Raw genomic sequence first — 20,053 nt, forward strand, 5'->3', positions numbered from 1 at the left:
TGATGAGCCAGCAAGTCTTCGTTCGTGAATCAAATGGAAACACAACAACGCTGCTAAAATCCCCAAGGGAGATCCAACCACATGCCACCTGACACTTTGCCCTCCTGTTTCGAACATGTCAGCTCCGTGCAAAAGTTGTAAGTAGGCTTCCCACTTCTTCAATCCTCCAACGAGTGGGGGATAATCGTCAGAGTTTCCTCCACCGCCCCCTCCGCCGTTTCCGTCCGGGCCCCCTCCTCCCCCATCGTCGTCTTGCATGCGAATTCTTCGTTCGTATACGGTCAACACTCCGTATGGGCTTTCCCATGCAATGTCTTCTTGCACCTGCACAAGAATCATACAAATTCACAGAGAATGAAGTGATTCTACAATTTCTCCTGGGTCCCCCTCCCCCTCCCTCTTCCTCTCCCTCTCCCTCTCCTTCAGATATAACAAGCCCATCTTGCTCCAAGCGCCGGAGGGATACTCTGTCCCAGTCTCTGCAGTCATCAAGGTAGTCGGGTCAAACGTCAGCTCCTGCTTACTGCTGCCAGGCCCTCGCCGCCTTGCCCAACTCGAACAACATGCTGGACAGGTGAGGCTCTTATGCTTGAGGCAGCTGGTGAGATCCTGAGGCAGCGACATCGTGAAGCACGTCTACATCATGCAGCCTCGACAGCCACACGCTCCATGACGTTTCCAGCACGCGACTAGTCGACGAGTTCCAAGGGTTGAGCGCATTCATGTAAATTGAGATTGTAATCTGAGACACAACACATACATTAACGTAACACTGCCTAGCTGAGAGTGCACTGAGAATAAACTACAAAGTTTGTAGTAGAGGACACGTTCAAACTCGCACGTTCACAATCGATTCGATTCGGCGGACTGGCACAAGTTGAGAACCATACGATGGTACCTGCGCGCAGTCTGTCAGACTTTCCCTCCTCCTCCTGCGCGAGAGCCTCACGCTTTCATGTTGTTTCGGAGGGTGCAGTTGCATGCACACAGCCAGACCCTCTTGTCGTTCATCGTCCTTGGCGGCAGGCACGGGCACAACCTGCCGTCGCTCCCTCAGACACATCAGCAATGGCGAGCTTCGACTCACGGCATGTCCATGTACTTGTTTCGCAGAGACTTTGGCAGGTCGAGCACGTGCTGGGGGGACCTGATGAGCCTCTACCAGGAAGGCGACGAGTCACCTGGCAGCGGAGCGCGTCCATGAACCGTTCCGCCTCGACCTGCTGGCGTCTAGCAGCCAGCAGCTTTGCCTCCATGTCTCGTTCTGCACTGATCCTCGCTTCCATGCTTGCCTGAATGTCCTGCAGCGCAAGTCTCACAGGCCCACATGGAGGAGGAGGAGGGAGTGACAGACCTTCTGCCGTGCCATCTCCGCCATCTCCTGCTCGTGCAGTTTGGTCTTCAGCATCTCAGCTCTGCCAACCTGTCAGCTTCGGCCGCTCACTGTCCAGCAGGGCCTCGCCTTTTCCTCTGAATTTCCAGCTCCTTCTTCTCCGTCGCCTTCCAGCCATCCATGTCAGTCACGCTCCCCCCTCCTCCCCCCCTACCTGAGCTTTCTCTCTCTGGCTGCGAAACTCCTGGGCCCGCTTCCGCTCGCCCTCCATCAGCGCCTTCTGGATCTTCCTATACATCTGCCGGAGGGCTCAGGGCCCGGCGAGCCTCTCTCGCACTCCTCTTACCGCCCTCCTCTCGTTCTCCTCCAAGAGGTTCACCAGCTTCTCTCCTTGCACGTGCGAGTGATTCAGACTGAGCTCTCCAGTCTCGTTGGCTGGCTTGTCCACCAGCATCGAGTCGTTGGAGACGTCTGCCTCCTGCCCTTCAGCCCCCACCTCCTGCTCGGTACAGGACTTCTTCGTGTCGTCCGACTGCCACATGGAGGACGACGAGTTCTCCACGATTCTCCTGAGCAAATGCTAAGGGCTCGTCAGGAGACGACGAAAACTGCTCACGTGTGCATCAGGAGCGAGTTCCTGGCCTTCATCGAGCTCTCAAGGTCGTTGTAAACCTCCGTGCCCTGCGTCTCATCGTCATCGGGCGGCCGCGTAGCCTTCTGAGATTCTACCAGGCCCTTGGCGATCTGAGCGGCTGACCTGTGATGATCCTCCTCCTGGCATCTGCTCCCGCAGTCCGCGAAGCACTCAAGGTTCATGCTCTTGCACGCTCTCGTCCTCTTCTTGTTCGCAACCTGACCCACGACGTCATCAAAGTCGCTGCACTTTTGCTTCAAACTCAGTCACCACTGGGTAGGGGATCAGGTTGTAACTCTGCGCGAGCCTCCTCTTCATCTTCTCATCCACAGACTGTCGAGCATCAGTAGACTGCCGCCATGGGAAATCGCGACACACTGCTCTCTCATTCAGGCTCCTGTTCTGCCCGGCACTTCTGCGATGCTCTTCAACTCGCAGGCGAGTTTGTTCTAGGAACATGGATCTGAACACGGAAAGATAAGACAGAGCGCACAAGCAGACGGTGCTCACAATCTTTGAGCATCGTGAGGCCTCGTCGGCTTCGGCTCCAACACAAGAGACTGGTCGACATTGCGAGGGATGGCGTTGTAGATCACAGCCTTCTCGCCCTGCTCCATTCATTACATGAGCCAACAAACATAACGAGAGCATACCGTAGAGACATCTGACGTCTCCTGCTGGTCTTGGGAGGACACTAAGTGACAGAAAGACCTGGAGCAAGTGAGACTGCAGCATGTCAGAGTCATCAGCAGCTTCTACTTCTCCACTCTCGCGTTGATCTTGTCGATTGGAACGTTGCACTCAATCTGCCATGTTGAGTTGAGACGCGCGTGCGGGTCGGAGATAGTCTCACCTGGATGCCCTTCAGCCTCTGTGTGGCTAACTTGATCTCGTTATGCATGGTGGGTCTACCGCAGGTACAAGTCAGCAGATCGTCGATACAGAACAAACTTGATCGATCGAGGCACATTGATGCAGACTTACAACCTCTCTGGTACTCGGAGTGACTTGTTACACACGTTCAGATCTAGCTAGAGACTTTTCTTGTCTATCTGACGCATTATGCTGCTCACCGACGACACGGCAAGTCCAGGATGCAAGTCAACGATTCCAGGTACGTCACTACGAAACCGAACTTCTCCTGCCTCCTCTCCTCGTTGAGATATGGCTCTTCTTCAGATCTCTTGATCCCCTCTCCCTCTCCTTCACACCCTCCCTCTCCCTCTCCCTCTCCCCCTCCCTCCCTCCTCTCCTCCTCTCCTCCTCTCCTCTGTTCTCGCTTCCCCCACGGTGCCATGCCCTCAGGAGCTCGTTCCCGCCAGTCTCCCAGTTTCGAACACAACGGTTACAGAACGTTTCTCCGTTACACTCCGCTGGTACTGACGACGGTTACAATATATCGGGGTCCACCCCCCAGGTGTTGGGGTAGTCAGCAATGCAGGGGTACAAACTGGGGAAAGAAGGGGTAGTCAAACCAACACAGTGAAGCCGAGGGATTTGCCGCGGTCCTCGTGCGATGGCGGGAATCGTCGCAGGCGGTAAGGGAGAGGAGGGAGAAGGGAAGGAAATGGAGGAGATGGAGGATGAAAAGAGGTAGAGACGATAGTGAGAATACAGGAGGAGAGGACAGGAGAGGACAGGAGAGGACAGGAGAGGACAGGAGAGGACAGGAGAGGACAGGAGAGGACAGGAGAGGACAGGAGAAAGGGAGTGAAGGAGAAAGGAAGGAAGGCGGCTGGCGGGAGGAGACAGTATGCTGTAGGTGATGAATGAGACGATACACATGCATGGAAGGATCTAGTGGCGAGTGCTCAGTGGTGGATCCGCGGGAGCGACAATAGCGCTTTGCTGGTTGAGGACAGAGTCGAAGGGCAGGTTGAAACGATACAGTTAGCAGAGTGGACGTGCTCGATTTTTACATTGTTCGATTCCCCAGCAAGTTTCGAATGTGGTGTGGGGAGTCGTCTGACCTTCCTTGGCTTGCAGGGGAGAATTTCGGAAAGAAGCGACAGCTTGAGACGGAAGTGGAGGGGGATGTTGATAGGAGCAAGCGACAGCATGTGTACGAGTCTGACAGGTCGGCCATCAAGGTTTGATCCTTGCGAGATCTCTCTCTGCTCCTCTGAACCCTCCTTGTGCAGCTTCTTGTGTCGAACAAAGATGCCGGCACAGTCATCGGCAAATCCGGCTCCACCATCCAGAGCGTCCAGAGCCGTACAGGGTGCAAAATTCGGATCTCGAACAACAACGATTTCTTTCCCGGGACACAGGATCGCGTGCTGCTGATAACAGGGACGACTGAAGCGGTCATGATGGGAGCCAAGGCCATCATCACGGAGCTGCTGGAGAACAATCATACAGGGGAGGAGAATCCCGTGGACCCTGCGACTAAGGACGTGGTGATCACAATGCTGGTGCCGGAGAAGACGTCTGGTGTGATCATCGGGAAGGGGGGAGAGAACATCAAGCACATGATCGAAGAGAGCGGCGCTAAGATGAAGCTCAACTCCAAGGACACGAAGATACCGGGACTGGATGAGAGAGTGTTGACTTGCGATGGGAAGCTGGCGAATGCGAAGAGAGCTATGGAGATGGTGATGGAGAAAGTGCTGGAGGAAGGAGCTGCAGGATACACCAACATCTCGACACAGTACAGTAGGGTGTCGAACGCAATGCATGGAGGTATGGGGATGTATGGAGGCAGTGGAGGGGGTGGGAACTCGGGGAGAATGGATGGAGGGATGGGCATGTCTTCGATGCCAAGGATGGACTCTTATGATATGAATCAATTCAAAGGTCAACAGCCGGATCCGTACATGGCGCCGACCGGCATGGGCATGGGCATGGGAATGGGCATGGGCATGGGTATGGGTATGGGCATGGGCATGGGAGGTTACGGAGCCCCTTATGGTCAGCAAGGATACGACAATTTCCCTCCCAACGGACAGTCGCTCGATGCTCCCTATGGACGCTCCTTCGGGATGCAGGATAGTTTACCTCCGAGTGACAGCCCCGGCCTGCCAGGAACAGGAGGAAGAAGCGGGATGGGAGGGATGGGAGGGATGGGAGGGATGGGAGGGGGGATACCAAGGACTTCCAACATCTCGAACCCAACAGTTACGTACACTGTACACGTCCCTGACGAGGTGGTCCCAGCCCTGCTGGGGAAAGGGGGATCGGTGATCCGGGAGATGATGGAGGCGAGTGGAGCGCAGATAAGAGTGTCGCAGAAAGGAGAGTTCGTACCAGGAACCAACCACAGGATCATTACAATCACCGGCAACCAGCACTCTGCTTCCTACGCTCATCAGCTTATCTCATCAAAGATACCGCAGTATTGAGCACGGTCGTTATGCGGCAGGGCTGAGTAGGAGAGCGAAGAAAGGACTGGGGTTGAATTGGACCCTGGAAGACTCGAGGAAAAGGACGAGGAGCACTGGGTGAAGAAGAGACGAAGGCTTCATATGACTACAGCTCCAAGATTCGTCGTTGCGATCCTCAGGTTGCTGCTGTGGCCTCTTGTCTTTGCTTTCATAGCATCAGGCCTTCTTCACTCTCACAACGGACATCAACATCTCCATCTCAATGTCAATTTCTCGCACCCAAGGAACTCGAGGGCCTGTCACATTCACAGCATCCTCTCTCTTGCATTCCCTGCTGCTCTTCACCTGCAGACAATCTCCATGCCCGCTAACTTGCACCTTCACTCCTGCAAGCCTATGGGACAAGCTTGCCCTCCTGACCGTTTCTGTTTTGACGCCTGGCTGAAGCAGGGTTGGTCCGTGGAGCAGGACAGCATTATTATGTTTGGGATGTTGATGGAAGTATGGTGGTAAGGAGCTCTGGAAGGAATCCTTGTATGTATTCTGTGGTTTGTAAAGCAGGACTCTCTCACTTCCTCACCTCCTGTCTTCATTGAACACCTTGCCTACTTCCCGTCTCCCTCTTCCACGTACTGTCCTGCTCCAGCTCCAGGGGACCGCTCGTCAGCGTACCACTGCCCCGAGGAATCGTCCCACGAGTTGGGAGCGTCGTCCCACTTGGTCCAGCTCCTTGTCGTGTCTCTCCACTTCACCCGACGAGAGTCCACGGGCCGCAGCAGCGTGTCCTCCCCATCCAGAGGGATGTCGAGGGAGTAAGGACGCGGCTCCTGGTCGAACACGTTGGGGTTGTAGTCGTGCTGCATCGGCACCTGCAGCTGCTGCTCGTAGTCTCTCTCCTGCGCCTTGGACACGTGCGGCTGTATCCCTTCTGACGTCACCACTCCCTGCTGCGGGCAGTCGTGCGAGTCGACCGGGCAAGGCTTCGGCACACAGACTACCCCCTGCTCGAACTGCCCAGAGTCCAGGCACATGGGGTCTGTGCGGCCCCCCGACTCGAGCCCAGCTGGCTGGTACCACCTGTGGCAGGTGATCTGCACCCTCGTCCCTGCTCGGACGTAGTCGTGCGTGCTGACCATGCCGTTCTTGACCTCCCCGTAGTCGGCGCAGTAGATGGGCTCGCAAGTCTTCCCTACCTCCCACTGCCCGTTCATGAGGCACTGCGGCTCGTCACTGCCGATCCTGCTGGGCCTGCGGTGGGCGTCAGGTGGGGGAGATCTAGGTGGGAGGAGGAGCGTACTTGAAGTGCTTATGGCAGGTGATCTTCACCTTCTCCGTGGCATGGATGCCCGATGCCGTGGCGATCTTGTACTCCTGCCCCTTGTACCAGACGCTCCCATGGTCAGGCGCGATGTAGGAGGGGCAGATGAGAGGGACGATGTAGGTGCCTCGGGGAGGGGCGATCCTGCCCCCGAAGGATCCGAACCTCTCCTCTCCCTTGGGCCCAGGGGGGGCTCGGATAACCGGACGGGGTTTCGACCGGCAAAGGATGCCCTGCTGGAACTTGCCCGAGTCCAGGCAGACCGGGAACTTCTTGAACCTCTCCGGCTTCACCGACAGCAGCTTCCTCGACGACTGACGTCCTGCCTTTCTTTCTTCCGACACGAGCTCGCTCGCTGCCGCTGCTCCTGCAGACAGGGCGACGATCGGGCGTGCAGGAGCGTCTCCTCCCCTCACAAACGCCTCCACCATCCTGTCAACATCCATCCTGCTCATCTTGGTGATCTGCTGAGAGAGGAGGTCGCGATGCTTCAGCGCCTCTTTCTCCTTCTTCAGCTTCTTCAGCTTCTTGTCTACCTCGTTCAGCGACTTCGAGAGCGACCTTCTGAGCTGCTTCCCGCTCCCCTCCTTCACCTTCCCGTTCAATGCCATCACGGCCTGAGACGCCGTCTGCGGGCCTGCCTGCATCGAGATCAAGTTCCCCTTCTTCCCCTGGTTGGGCCCAGCAAACCACGAGCTGAAGTCCCACCAAGGGTCTTGCTTGACGAGCTGAGAAACGGGGGCGACATCCTCCTCCTCTTCATCGCCGTAGTACTCCTCGTAACCCTCGTCGCAGATGATCTCAACCTGCTGCCCTGCCATGACAGGACGAGCCGGGACGGCGACCCCATGCAGCGGAGCCACGTAGGCATCGCACATGATCGGCTCGCAGACTTTCCCCTCCTCCCAACTCCCCGAGTCGAGGCAGCGCGGGGTGATGGAGCCCCGAGAGCTCGGCCGGTAGTGGATGTCGCACTCGATCCGAACCTGCTCGCCGGCAGGAATATCTCCATCCTGAGCTATCGGCACCTCCTTTGCTCCCATCTTCCACATCTTATGTTCCTTCTCCTTGCTTGTCACAGTCCAGTACCTTGTCCCGTTGTACCAGACGCTACCATGAGCTGGCGCCTTGTACGGAGGGCAGAACACCTCAACTGTGAGGTGAACCTCTGGCTTCACTTCACAGGGATAGCTATCGAAGACCCCACAAGGCGTCCCGACTCGGATGCTCATAATCCCTTGTGCACTCCCGTCCTCCCAACCGTTGGGCGCACTGTACACACCGTATCCGTTGTCCTCGGAGGCAGGAGGAGCCGTTGCCGGCGAAGGGAAGATGTTGCCGACGTTGTACGTCCTCGTGCCGAGCGGAGTCACTCGCTGCCCCGCCACATCCAGCGAAGCAGAAGTCTCCAGCTCCCCTCCACTTGTCGTCCCTCGGCTCTTAATGTCCGTCACCATGCCGGAGAGAGGATGGTAGTAGCCGCTCACAGTCGTCGGGTACGAGGACGCATGCAGCATCCCCTGCGCCCCCGCGCCCTCCGACTGCCTCCCGTCGCTTCTCTGCACGCTCTTCCACACCTTTGAGATCGCGTTGGACGCGAGGTTGATCGGGGCAAAGAAGACGCTATCCTCCCTCCGGAGGCCGACGGGCGAGCTCGACCCAGCGCTCCCCTCCTGCAGTAGACTCTGCGTCCTCTGTCGTCGAGCTGCCATGGCAACAGGCTGAGCTTCACGGGACCCGTCAGACCCTCCTCCCGGCACGTTCGCCAAGTGCAGCCCGAAAGCCTCGGCCGCCTTGAGTGCTCCTTCATGCCGCGCAGACCTCCTCTTGATCAGCCCAACCGTAGGAGCTGGAGCGTCGGAACTCTCTTTAGCGGCCAAGGCCTTCAAGGCCCTGTCGCGCTGCATCCCGTAGTAGCTCCTTGTCGACCCCTGGCTCCCCGCGTACTGCAGCCCCATGGCCGATGCGGCACCTGACGCGCCAGGGTGGTCAACAACTGCTGGGGGGGAGCTGGAGTCTGCGCTGTCGAGGTAGGATTCTATCTCCGCAGACTCCTTGTCTTCTCTGCGCTGCTTGTCCCTGCGAGATTTGCAGGCAGCTAGGGCGTACTTGCTACAGATCGACTCATCGCAACAGTAGCTTGACAACATCACGCTGGCATCTGCTGGCTGGGCAAAGTCATCCCTGTCATGCTTTCTGCTCGGCCAGAAGTGCTGGAGAGCATACAGTGTGTGCTCGAGGACGTCCACCCGGTCAGCATCCTTGCTTTGTTCTCGAGAGCTCTCCGGGTTCAGCTTCACGACGACGTACAAGAGGAGGGAGAGGAAGGCAAACAAAGCCGCTGCGATGGCAGTCCGGCGTTTGAACACTTGCTCACCACTCGCTTCCTCCCTCTTGCTCGAGCCCCAGCCAGGCTCTCCCCCAGACTCAGTTGGAATAGCCCCGTAGCCCTTCATCCTGTGAACCTCCTCAAAGCTTCACGCTTACGCCCTTGGCTGATACAGCGGGGCTTGAGCTACGAGCTGGGTAGGAACAGGCTGAACGGGAGAAGGAACGAGCTGAGTGGCAACAGAGGGGAGGACAGGAGAAGTGTAGGTGGATTCTAAAGCACGTTTCTTTGCCAGCTCGATGCCAGCTTCATAACCAGACTTGAAGCCCAGGGAGGTCTGTGAACGATCGACGGTGAGATGAGGAACATAACAAAGGAGGTGTAAGGCAGAGGAGTAAGGCATCGAACGGGAAATCCACAAGAGCAGGAGGAGACAGGCAAAACAAGAACGAAGAGGGAAAAGAGGGGACCTTGAATCCTTCTTTGTAGCCCTTCTTGTAGCCATCTTGGTAACCCAGCGTGACTGGGAGGAGGTCGCTGTACATGGTATCAACCTGCAGAGCATGGTGTCATCATGGGATAGAGATTGAAGATTGAGCGTCTATGATGGATCGAGGAAACTTCTGCTACTGACACGCGCGCGGGCACGGAGATGCGCGCGGATGTGAACGACACCAATCACAAAGTCTAGAAATGCTACATGACGGTAGTGTGGAAGGTTGTCGGGACCGGAAAACAATGAGTGATCAGGATCGTGGCAGTATGCAATGACAGCAGCAAGGAAGAGAAGAAGTTATGTGATCAATGCTCGAGTCATAGAGAGGGAGGTATCAAGAGTGAGGATTTAGGGTGGTGCGGGGGAAAGGAAAGGAGAGGAACCATCTTAGGGAGGAGGTAGGAGGGAGCGACAAACGAGGAGAGCAAGGATGGAGGAGGGGAAGGATGGAGGAGGGGAAGAACAAGGATGAGAACGGAGGATGTGAATGAATGGGATGGATCAGGCAGCATGTCCCGCGCCATTGGGGCAGCATGCCCCGCATGACGCATCTATATACGGCATTGCCCCTTCAATGGCAGTTACAAAAGGTTATACTCTCCGTTTTTCTCCGTTATTTTCATGTACGTTACATTGATCGTTACAATTGTTTTACTCTTCAGACCCCTACCCCAGAAAAAACCACCCCACCCCTGTCAAAAGACCTCCAAAGGTGTCATCAAGGGTCTACCACCCCAGGTAGTTCTACTAGGAGTTTCCACCGGTGTCATCTATGGCGACGGGTCTGTACCCACCCATCACTGGAAGAATCACCCCTATCTTCGAGGACAATTCCTGGCAGAGCTTTTTCATATACGTGCTAGGACAGGGTCCTAGGGATCAAAATGCTGTCACACAATGACCCCTACCATGGATATTCAAGTACCCACCATTCTTCCACAATGTGAAGTACCTCATACGAGTTCCACCCCCTACCACATTCCGTTCCACCCTACCCCCTCAATTTTCATTGTACCCCACCGTTTACCTTGAAAGCTGGACTCGAAGCCCAAGGTGGTACCACCACCGTCCAACTTCATCGACTACCCTACCCACTTTTGGTGTCAACTCGCCTAATAACCCCACCTCAGCCTACTACCGACCTCGGGCATACCAAAATAGGATGTGGACCCCTACCTCGCAAAATACATTGCATTGAGGGGGTAGCGAATACTTATCACCACCACCCCACAACCCTCCCCCACAAGCCGATGGGCTGATTAGGGTACCACCTACCCCCATTTTTGTCGTACGGCAGAGTTTCCACTCATTGTTACTACCCTACCCTTGATCTATCTTCAGACCACCCTTTTACATAAGCAGGCATACCCACCCCTCTGTCGAATCTTTTTTCATATGTGAAATACCCTTCATTCGAAGATGGTCCGTTCCACCCCACCCCTTACCTTCTACTTGTACCCACCCAATCGACCAAACACTCACCCCTACCCCTTGAGCAACTGAAAAAGTACACCCCCACCCCTTCAACTGAGACCCCTACCCCTCCACCTTCTGCAATTACAAAATCGACCCCCACCACCACCTGGTTCCAATTGGGCCCTGCGACCGCAATGGCAAGAAGATCCTGAAATTTGCGACTGCCAGCTTCTCCCGCTCCGCATGCTCTATTTTTGCCTTTCCTTTCTTTCAGATCATCCATCCTTTCCTCCTTGTTCCTTGATTCATTGTCTCATGGCTCTGTGAAATTCAGGGCATCACCTGCCTTCCGTGCTCACCCATTTTATCTTGCTAGACTACCTCTCCTTTCATGCCGAACTCGCTAAGTTGACCATACGAGATGTTCATCTCATTTCAGCATTGAAACAATGCATCTCAGATATTTGATCTGCTTGCATGAAAACCGATTGTTGCCCTTGCCTTTCTTCTGTTATATCATGTTCACCACTCCACAAAGATTTTGGAGGGGTGCGGTACGCTGATAAAGGTGGTTTGTTGCTCCAAGACATATCTTGTTCTGTATAGTTCTGAAGCTCTTTCTGACCAATCGCCTTCTCCTCAGAGCTTGGTATGTACAGCATCTGTCTGTGAGCCACATGCAAGTCTCCCTCGACAACTTTGCAAACAAGCCGGATATCATGTCAAGTGCATCGACACCTGCCCGTCCGGACTCGGGGAACTTTGACGAAGATCCCAAGAATTCAGCTGTCTTGCAAGCGATAGAGGAGTGCAAGTCTGTGATCGGAGGCTTGCAGAAAGAGCTCGCTGAAGGATTCAAGCCCAAGGCCATCGACAGCGTGTCGGACGAAGCGCATGCGCACAAGGCGACATTGGGACTCGGCCTGTTGGGATGCAACATCGATGAGATGGTGATCGGAGGTCCAGCTCACTCTTGCGGCAAGTTGGCAAGAGGAGATGTCATCGAAGAAATCGATGGGGTGGCTGTAAACAACGACGACATTACAACTCACCTGGTGGGAACCGATGAGCCGGGATCGGTTGTGACGCTCAAGGTCAAGAGAGGAGGCGAGGTGAAGGAGCTCGACTTTGATTTTGTGTAGACTGACATGCATCTCAAGGCCTCTGTAGAGATCACGTTGACGAGGATGGCCTCTGAGACCATCGCTGACAAACGACAGATCTTCGAGCTGTTCACTCAGATCAAGACCGGCCATCAGAAAGAGGACGAAAGGGCCAAGACCATGACCAAGATCATCGGTATGTTCCTTTGCTGACGGGTTTGACATGCTTCTTGAGTACCTGACCGGTCTGTTGTTAGATCTCTGGTCCAAGATGTCAGCATCGGAAAGTCAACATTTGAACGAGCTGAGCCAATATGCAAACAGGCTGCAAGAAAATTCCTCGAGCAGGCTCGCGAGCCTCGAGAAGAATTTCGAAGTGATTCATGAGCAATACAGAAAGCGTGTGGAAGGCTTGTCTTTGCATATCGATGAGATCCAGAAGGCGCTGGAGGGACAGCAGATGTCGAACAGCATTCTATCGAAGCAGAACGAGGAGCTGCTGAACCAGATAACGGATTCGAAGAGTACCCATTCGCAAGAGCAGGACAACCTGAAGAAGGAGCTGCAGTCGGAGATTCGGGAGAAGAGTTCGAGGATCGAAAGCTTGGAGTCGGAGCTCTCTTCGTTGAGAGAGAAGCTTGACACAGAGAAGGACCTCGCAACCAACGGCATGGTCGAGCTGGACTCCCTCAAGTCCAAGGTAGAAGCTCTAGAGCTCGAGCTGGGCGCTGCCAAGGAGCGAGAGAGCAGCCTGCTGGCTGAGAAGGAACAGTTGAGGACTCAAGTAGCTGAGAGGGATCAGGAGATTGAAATCTTCAAAGAGTCTGCAGGGCTTGATGCTCAGCTCGTGGAGCAGCTAGAGACCACGAAGAAGCAGCTCGCGGACGAGTGCAGGCGGACTGAAGAGTACAGCACCGACCTGGAGATCTTGAAAGATCACATCGGGTCGATCACAGCTGAGTCGCAGGCGAAGCAGGACGAGCTGAACAAGAAGATCAACGAGCTCCTGGAGGTGATTGAATTCTCTCGGGAGGAGCATGAAAAGGAGGTGAAGAGGCTCAAGGAGGAGTTCGAGATGAACAACAGCGAAGTACATAACCTGGTGAACAAGAAGAACGTCCTCATGGACGAGACCCTGGAGCTGGAGAAGACCAACAAGATCGCGATGAAGGCCATCGAGAGGATGTATCGTTACGTTTGCGGGGAGAAAGCCACCATCATCATCGAAGGCAACAGGATGAGTCGCGAGCAGGCAAGGAGGTCGCAATCTCCGCGCCATCACAAGGCACAGCACAAGAACTGGGAGGACACAACGAGGCTCCAGGCGCCGAAGCCGGCCGTCATTGAGACAAAAGTGGAGCTGAAGTTGCCCAAGGTTGACCAGGAGTGGATGGCTGATAAGGAGGAGGCCTCCCAGGCCCTGGCTTCTCCTGCTCCCACGGACTTCCGCGCGCTTCCTTCCGTGGTGTCCTGGTTCCCTCCGCGAGTTATTCACTTGCACAAGTTCTCCTCGTTCCCTTCCGTGGTGACGTGGAACTCGTTGAACCGTAACAGCTCTACAGAGCTTGGAGTTGCTCCCATCAAGGACAAGAACCTTCCCACCGAGGCCAAGGAGGATCGAGATAGAAAGAGACAGCAGGACCGACCAACTGTCGAGGTCAAAGACGTGGAGATCAAGGGTCTGGACAGTGACCCAGAGGCTCGGAAGGAGGAGGAGGACGGTGTGGCAGAATTGAATGCTTCCTTGGAGCAGCAGTCATCCAGGGATGACATAGACCTCATGGCGAACGAGACTTGTCTCAAGGCCAAGGTATGCAGCAAGTCTCCATGACATCCGATGTCATCCTCCTTTCATCCCTTGCGCTCTTCCAACACCCTTCCTTGCCTCCTCCTCTTCTTTTTCTATCTCTGTTCTGAACGTTTAGCTCACAGGAAATGCGGGAGGCGCTCCTTCAGAACCAGTTCGAACTCTCTACGCTCAGAGATGAGTTGGCGAAGCTCAAATCGCCAGCAGCAGACACCAAGGAGCCAACCCTATGCAACTGCTTCGGAAGATTCTGAGGAGGAGGAGGAGGGCAGTGGAAGGGGAAGGGAGGGATTGCTCCCCGTTAAGATACCCCTTGATGGAAATGAATTCTTTCTTACATTCCTTCTGTATACACCAAGCTCCTGGTTTCTCCTCCCCTTTCGAAAAGTCACCTGGGACTTCCTCGCTTCTCCTTCCTGTCTCCGGCGTCGCCTTCCAACCCCCTCAAGTCCTCCTGCTAATCTACTTTCACCCTTTACAATCTCAAACTTGTCTCAACCTTCACTATCTTCCGCACTACTGCCCTACTAACTAGCAAACACCTCTTGATCCTGCAGCGCACAGGATGTGAGGGGAGGGAGGGGAGGAACGAAAAGTCACCTTGGACTTGGGAATAACGCAGATGTAGAGGAAGGTATCAGCTCCTGCTAGTTGCTGGCAGAGCCAGAGGACAGGAGTCTGCAGAAGGAGCGCAAGTCAGACTTTCTCCAAATTGATTCGCTCTCCTTCTTGTGCCCCTGCCCCTTCAAGACCACTTCATCCCGTGTTTCCATGCCTCCTCGGCCTCCTCTCCTCTCTTTCCTCCTCTTGACCTGTAGCGGCGGCGAGATCCCCTGCACAAGGACTGTCGGTCTCTGATCATCGCCAGCATCCTCTCCCTCTTCTTCTTGTGTCTTGGCAAACGACAGGCGAGTCGTCTAGGGAAGAGGCAGGTCAAGGAAACAGGTAGAGACACGATCAGCTCACCTCGAAGAGACCTGGAAGGATCTGTAGCAAAACATCATGCAAGGTTGTCAGATGACCATCATCCTGCAAGCAAAGTCATCCTCCTCCTCCTCCTCCTCTTCCTCTTCTGAGATCTCCTCCTTCTCCTCCTCCTCGTCCTCCTCGTCCTCCTCGTCTTTTTCCCTCTTCTTCCCTTCCTCCTCCTCCTTGTTTTCAGTAGGCAACCTTGAAGGGAGTGAACGGCTGCTGGATTGGCGATGGCAAATGAGGAAGATAAATCTGCGACGAGAACTAAGCCTCGTGCTGCTGGTGCCAGAAGCAGAAGGATAATGACGACAAGAAAGCAGAAGAGGAGGAGGTGGTTGACATCGGAGGGGAGGGGACAAAGAAAGGTGGAAAGAGGAGATGCAGGAGGCGGAAAAAGAAAGGACGATGAGGAGGAAGGAGATTGTTGTTGTTACCCGCAACGGAAGTCGTTTGATCTCCGTGAGGCCCGAGGGCCCCGGAGTTGAGAGTTTGAGAAGCTCGCTATTGACAGACGTGAAGCTGCAGAAAACATCAAGTCAGCAGGCGAAGCGGGAAAGGAAGGAAGCAGGAGGAAGAAGGGAAGGGGATGAGAAGCGGAGGAGGCGGGAAGGAAAAAGGAGGCTGGAAATGGAAGAAAGAGAAAGTAGAGGAGGGGGGGGTACTAAGAACAGGAATGTTGAATCACTTCAGGAGGAGGACGAGGTGCTTAAATGTTTGAGGGGGTAGGGAAGACGAGGATGGAAACCTCTCGAACTTGTTCTCTTGCAAGGAGCTCCACAGTTGCTCCATCTGTCAAACATGAGCGGAACACAAGCAGTAGCATCTGCTAACTTGCGCCACTGACAGATTGTTGACTCGTTTACAACTCCCATACCTCAAAGACGTTGCCTGCCATGCGGTCAAGATGGACGATGGGCTGTAGTACGATGAAATGGAGAGAGGAGCAGGGAAAGAGAAAGTGGAGCAATATAGTCAAGCGTGGTAGCTGCACTTGTCAGGCGGAGAGGCAACGTCAATGCAGCAGCAGGACGAGGTAGAGGAGCAGGAGCAGGAGCAGGAGCAGAAGGAGGTTAGCAGGGGCAGGGGCAGGGGCAGAAGGACCTGTTTCAAGGTTTGTCGGAAGTGTCTTCTCAAGGACACGTCTCCCTCGTAAGGCAACAAGCCTGCATCATAGGTCACACGATCATAGTCTCCCAACCGCCCGCACCCCTACCCTTCGTCTCCACCCCCGAGAAATGCAGCGTTAGATGCCAGGGCAAGTCCTGCTCTTCCATGAGGCGCAGAGGAGGAGAGGAGACCCAGCAGGAGCTCACCTCTCCATGAGCATGCAGGTCAAACAGCACCCCTGTCGGTAGATGCCACTTGAGCGCGTTCCCCTTGTGCTCCAGCCACATCTCCCTGTAGAGCTCCAAGGGTCATCGCGCGTCACGCTGACCGCAGCGCTGCGAGGAAGGAACCTGTCGTTGCAGCATACTGCTGGCACATAGTTCTGGAAGTAAGCTTTTGCTTGTCCCAGTACGAGGGGGAAGTACCCCATCCTTGGAGCCTGTTGCAGGGAGGGTCAGGGGAGGGGGGAGGAGGAATCAAGGAACAGGACCTGCACATAGAACGGCATCGGCGCCTCGAACGTGGAGACATCTTGACGTGCTAATTCGACTCTGATCGGGATGCTTCCCTCCCACACCTCCTTCCTGACCACCTCGTCCTGGTGCGCAGGGTCAGCTCCCAAACCCATCGAAGTAGCTCCGAGGACAAGGACAGAGGGAGGAGGTTTCAAGGACGCAGAGAGGAAGGGAAGGAAGCGCTCGCAGCTTGCATCACAGCATATCTTACCAAAGGAAGCAGATGTTCAGCCTCCCGCCATGCCCCTCGGAGCCCCTCGCCCTCCCCCACCGCACGCTCCTCCTCCGCCATGTTGTTGACGGCTCGGAGGATATGAGGGAGATGATGGTCAGAGAGGAGATGAGGGTTTTGGTCAAAGTGGGGATGAGGGGAACACGGGAAGGGCGCGGACAGAGAGGAAGCGCGTGATGGGCAGGGAATGGGAAGGAAGAGCGCGAGGAGGAGGCGGGAAGAGGAGGCGGGAGAGTACGCGGCGGGGAGGGATGGTTGAGAGAGCGCGATGAGGCGCTAGGGAGTGTGTGTTCCTGATAGAAGCTTGCGCCAGAAGTACTGGTTGTGGAGGGTCGGCGGTTTCAAGGAGGGGCAAAGCAGGGGATCTTGAAGGAATAGGAGCGATCCGCTGGCATTGCAGAGAAGTTGATCACAGGAACAAAACCCTATCATGCATCTCTATTCATTGACGCTTCAACGGCCATCTGCCATCACCTTCGCCGTCCGCGGAAACTTCACTGGGTGCGGCAATCATGAGATAGTCGTCGCTCATGGCAGGGCCATCGAGTTGTTGCAGGTGGATGAGCAGGGCAGGATTCTTTCGCTCTGCAACATGGAGTGTTTTGCGATCGTGAGAGCCATGGCTGCATCTCGACTGCCAGGATATGACAAGGACTGCGTCTTCCTAACGTCCGACTCAGGCAAGCTGGCCATAATCGAGTACAACCATGTCATGAATCAGTTCGAGAGGGTCTACCTGGAGACTTATGGGAAGTCAGGATGTCGGAGGATGGTTCCTGGCCAGCATCTTGCAGCCGACATGTACGGGCGAGCGCTCGTGATCGGATCCCTCGAGAAGAACCTGATCGGTTTCCAAGTACAACTCGATGACGCGAATCAGGTGGTGCTTCCTCCCCCGATCAAGAGCTCGTCTCCTCAACGAGTCTTCGTACACATCACCTCCTTGGACAGGCGGGAAGAACTGCCTCCCATGTTCGCATCGATCGAGGTGGATTACGTTGACAACCCCAACGATGAGTTCCAAGATCCGGTCGTGTCCAGCCGGAGGGTGTGCCTGTACGAGGTCGATATGGCCAACAACTCGTTGGAAGTGAGGTACAACGACTTCATCGACAACTCTTCCAACCTGCTGATACCAGTCTACAACCACCTCTCCGGCTTGTTCGGGGTCCTGATCTGCGCCGAGAACAAGATAGCGCTCAAGTCCCCGGACGCGGAAGAAATCGTCCTCCTCATCCCGCGTCGGAGCATGCTTCCTCTGGAGCAGTCGGTCATAATCACAAGCTACGTGTTGATGGGGATCCAGGACGACCTCTCGATCTTCATCGCGCAGAACGACATCGGCGACCTGTACAAGATCACTGTCTCGCTACGATGCACGCAGGACCATGTGCTGGGCATCGAGTACCTCGACACAGTCCCTGTTGCCCAGTCGATGATCATCGTGAGGGACCAGTACCTCCTGCTGTGCTCGGAGTTCGGGAATCACATCCTGTTCAGCTTCTCCGCGTCGGAGGTCGGCCAGGTAACCTCGACGATCGGGTTGACCAGCGTCCAGTTCGATGACGAGAACATTGACATCCCGAACTTCCTGCCGCACAACCTGCAGTACTTCAGGGTTGTGGAAGAGATCGAGTCGTTGTCTCCTGTGCGTCCCTGTTTGTCTTGCTCTCGTTCGCTCTGCCTGACTCGTTCCCTCGCAGATCGTTGGGATGAAGGTGATGGACCTTTACTCCGAGGGTAACTTCCAAGTGTTCACACTGTGCGGAAAAGGCCCGAGGTCCTCCATCCGGGTTCTTCGGCATGGCCTCTCCGTCGTTGAGATGGCCATCTCGCAGCTCCCCACTGTCCCTGTGGCCGTCTGGACGCTAAAGGCGAACTCGACCGACCCGCACGATCGTTACATCGTGGTGTCCCTTGCCCACAGCAGCGTTCAGACCCTCGTGCTGTCCATCGGAGAGACGGTGGAGGCGGTTGCGAACCATGGGCTGCTGCCGCATGCCAAGTCAATCTCGATCGCTACCATGGGAGACTGTATGATCCAGGTGCATACCAACGGGATCCAGGTGATGAAGGGAGGGAAGAACATCCCCAGCCCCTTCGCCAGCTCGAACCCTGTCATCCTGTCCGTCAACAACGAACAGCAGATGCTGGTGACGCAGACCGACGGAGTCACATCCTACCTAGAAATGGAGGGGACGGGGACTCTGAGGGAGAAGGGGAAGATCAACATCAATGCCCAGGAGGTCTGTGCGGTCGAGGTGACTCCGTTGTCGGCATCTCAGACGCTTGGCAAGTTTGCCATCATGGGCGCCTTCATGGACAATGCATGGTTCCTGTGTGTGGTGTCCCTTGACGCCTCCTCTTTCAGTTCTGTTGTGGGCAGGCAGGTACTTCAGGCGCGCCCTTCCTCCATCGCCCTCCTCCAGAGCTACTCGCGGAGTAGCAGGGAACCCGGGAGGAGCGTATTCTTCTTGTACGTGGGCCTCGAAAACGGCGTGCTCATGCGCATGAGCTTCAATGCCGAGACGGGAGAGATATCTCAGGAGTTTCGGACCCGTTCGTTGGGCTCCAACCCCGTCAAGCTGGTGAGAGTGAAGGTGCAAGAAAAAGAAGCCCTGCTGGCACTTTCCTCCCGCTCTTGGCTCGCCTACCACCACCAGGGCAAGCAGTGCCTTGATCCTCTCTCCTACGACATGCTCGACTTCGCATGGAACTTCAGCTCGCAGCAGTGCCCTGAAGGTTTCGTTTGCATCTCCCAAGGCTCCCTCAGGATCCTCAGCCTTGAACGAGTTGGAGAAATCTTCAGTCAGGCAACTGCCAAGCTGGCACACACTCCGAGGCAGTGCGCTCCTATCAAGGGCACGACCATGATGATGGTGATCGAGTCGGATCACAACACCGACGCGAACAAGGCGCTGCAAGACGGAGCCAATAAGGTTGACATGGAGGGCCAGGATGGAGAGGCCGACAAGCTTTCTTACGAGATGTTTGGAGTTCAGGTAATGCATGTCTGGGTACGGTCATGTGCTGACGGTTATTCTTGTTCAGCGGGCAGGCAACGGATGTTGGGCGTCCTCCCTCCGCGTCATCGACATGGACAGTCTAGTGAGCAGGCAGATCATCAACTACAGCGACGACGAGGCAGCGTTGAGCTTGTGCTCGAGTGTTGGAGCCAACGGAGAACACCTGGTCCTGGTTGGAACGAGTGTGGGGCTGAGGATGGGCGAAAAGCATGCGTCCTCTGGCTTCGTGTACACCTACAGCGTCTCAGGCTCCCACCTCCACCTGGAGCACAAGACGCCGATGGATGGGATTCCTAGGGCGATCTGCAACTACCAGGTGAGGACGAGGAAGGGAGGGGGGGGGGGGGGGGGGTAATAAGAGGGGAAGGGGAGGGAAGGGAAGGGGAAAGGGGAAAGGGAAGGGAGGAAGGGAAGGGAAGGGTAGTAGTAGGAAGGAAGGAGG

At 55.5% G+C, this 20,053-nt stretch overlaps 7 protein-coding genes across 7 annotated transcripts in view; 3 read left to right on the top strand and 4 right to left on the bottom strand.

Moving 5' to 3' along the window:
- Positions 1-843: 843 nt before the first annotated feature.
- GUITHDRAFT_105080 (hypothetical protein) lies at positions 844-2,937 on the bottom strand (the record flags this gene model as incomplete). The annotated part of the gene is made up of 14 exons (XM_005835917.1): positions 844-898; positions 950-1,039; positions 1,088-1,137; positions 1,182-1,301; positions 1,355-1,415; positions 1,445-1,500; positions 1,548-1,631; positions 1,680-1,902; positions 1,950-2,185; positions 2,238-2,430; positions 2,478-2,575; positions 2,621-2,678; positions 2,727-2,773; positions 2,821-2,937. The coding sequence occupies 14 exons, from the start codon at positions 2,935-2,937 to the stop codon at positions 844-846; spliced, it is 1,488 nt and encodes a 495-aa protein (XP_005835974.1).
- Positions 2,938-4,102: 1,165 nt separating this feature from the next.
- GUITHDRAFT_68316 (hypothetical protein) lies at positions 4,103-5,308 on the top strand (the record flags this gene model as incomplete). Its single annotated transcript, XM_005835918.1, has 2 exons — positions 4,103-4,629; positions 5,005-5,308. Coding segments are annotated over 2 exons (831 nt in total), but the record flags the coding sequence as incomplete, so codon positions are not given.
- A 503-nt stretch (positions 5,309-5,811) lies between these two features.
- Positions 5,812-6,605, bottom strand: GUITHDRAFT_151577 (hypothetical protein). Its single transcript, XM_005835919.1, has 2 exons — positions 6,587-6,605; positions 5,812-6,536 (listed from the first exon to the last, which is right to left on the bottom strand). Exon 2 carries the CDS (start codon positions 6,424-6,426, stop codon positions 5,896-5,898), a length of 531 nt encoding a protein of 176 aa, XP_005835976.1. The 5' UTR covers positions 6,427-6,536; positions 6,587-6,605; the 3' UTR covers positions 5,812-5,895.
- Positions 6,606-8,561: 1,956 nt separating this feature from the next.
- GUITHDRAFT_151578 (hypothetical protein) lies at positions 8,562-9,493 on the bottom strand. The gene is made up of 2 exons (XM_005835920.1): positions 9,408-9,493; positions 8,562-9,274 (listed from the first exon to the last, which is right to left on the bottom strand). Exons 1-2 carry the CDS (start codon positions 9,480-9,482, stop codon positions 9,092-9,094), a joined length of 258 nt encoding a protein of 85 aa, XP_005835977.1. The 5' UTR covers positions 9,483-9,493; the 3' UTR covers positions 8,562-9,091.
- A 1,542-nt stretch (positions 9,494-11,035) lies between these two features.
- Positions 11,036-14,013, top strand: GUITHDRAFT_162212 (hypothetical protein; the record flags this gene model as incomplete). Its single annotated transcript, XM_005835921.1, has 5 exons — positions 11,036-11,046; positions 11,493-11,961; positions 12,010-12,148; positions 12,210-13,762; positions 13,885-14,013. Exons 2-5 carry the CDS (start codon positions 11,527-11,529, stop codon positions 14,011-14,013), a joined length of 2,256 nt encoding a protein of 751 aa, XP_005835978.1. The 5' UTR covers positions 11,036-11,046; positions 11,493-11,526.
- A 61-nt stretch (positions 14,014-14,074) lies between these two features.
- GUITHDRAFT_162213 (hypothetical protein) lies at positions 14,075-16,645 on the bottom strand (the record flags this gene model as incomplete). Its single annotated transcript, XM_005835922.1, has 14 exons — positions 14,075-14,310; positions 14,360-14,437; positions 14,572-14,676; positions 14,726-14,788; positions 14,930-14,983; positions 15,166-15,250; positions 15,477-15,520; positions 15,563-15,619; positions 15,833-15,894; positions 15,945-15,993; positions 16,045-16,129; positions 16,189-16,277; positions 16,329-16,436; positions 16,565-16,645. 14 exons carry the CDS (start codon positions 16,643-16,645, stop codon positions 14,287-14,289), a joined length of 984 nt encoding a protein of 327 aa, XP_005835979.1. The 3' UTR covers positions 14,075-14,286.
- A 370-nt stretch (positions 16,646-17,015) lies between these two features.
- Positions 17,016-20,053, top strand: part of GUITHDRAFT_105085 (hypothetical protein) — a gene marked incomplete at both ends in the record, with an annotated part of 4,706 nt that continues 1,668 nt past the window's right edge. The window contains 3 exons of the mRNA XM_005835923.1: positions 17,016-18,233; positions 18,289-19,587; positions 19,637-19,927. Of these exons, the coding sequence (XP_005835980.1) occupies positions 17,016-18,233; positions 18,289-19,587; positions 19,637-19,927 (2,808 nt within the window). The remainder of the gene's footprint in view (positions 18,234-18,288; positions 19,588-19,636; positions 19,928-20,053) is intronic.

Source organism: Guillardia theta, assembly GCF_000315625.1.
Source record: "Guillardia theta CCMP2712 unplaced genomic scaffold GUITHscaffold_19, whole genome shotgun sequence".
NCBI lineage: Eukaryota > Cryptophyceae > Pyrenomonadales > Geminigeraceae > Guillardia > Guillardia theta.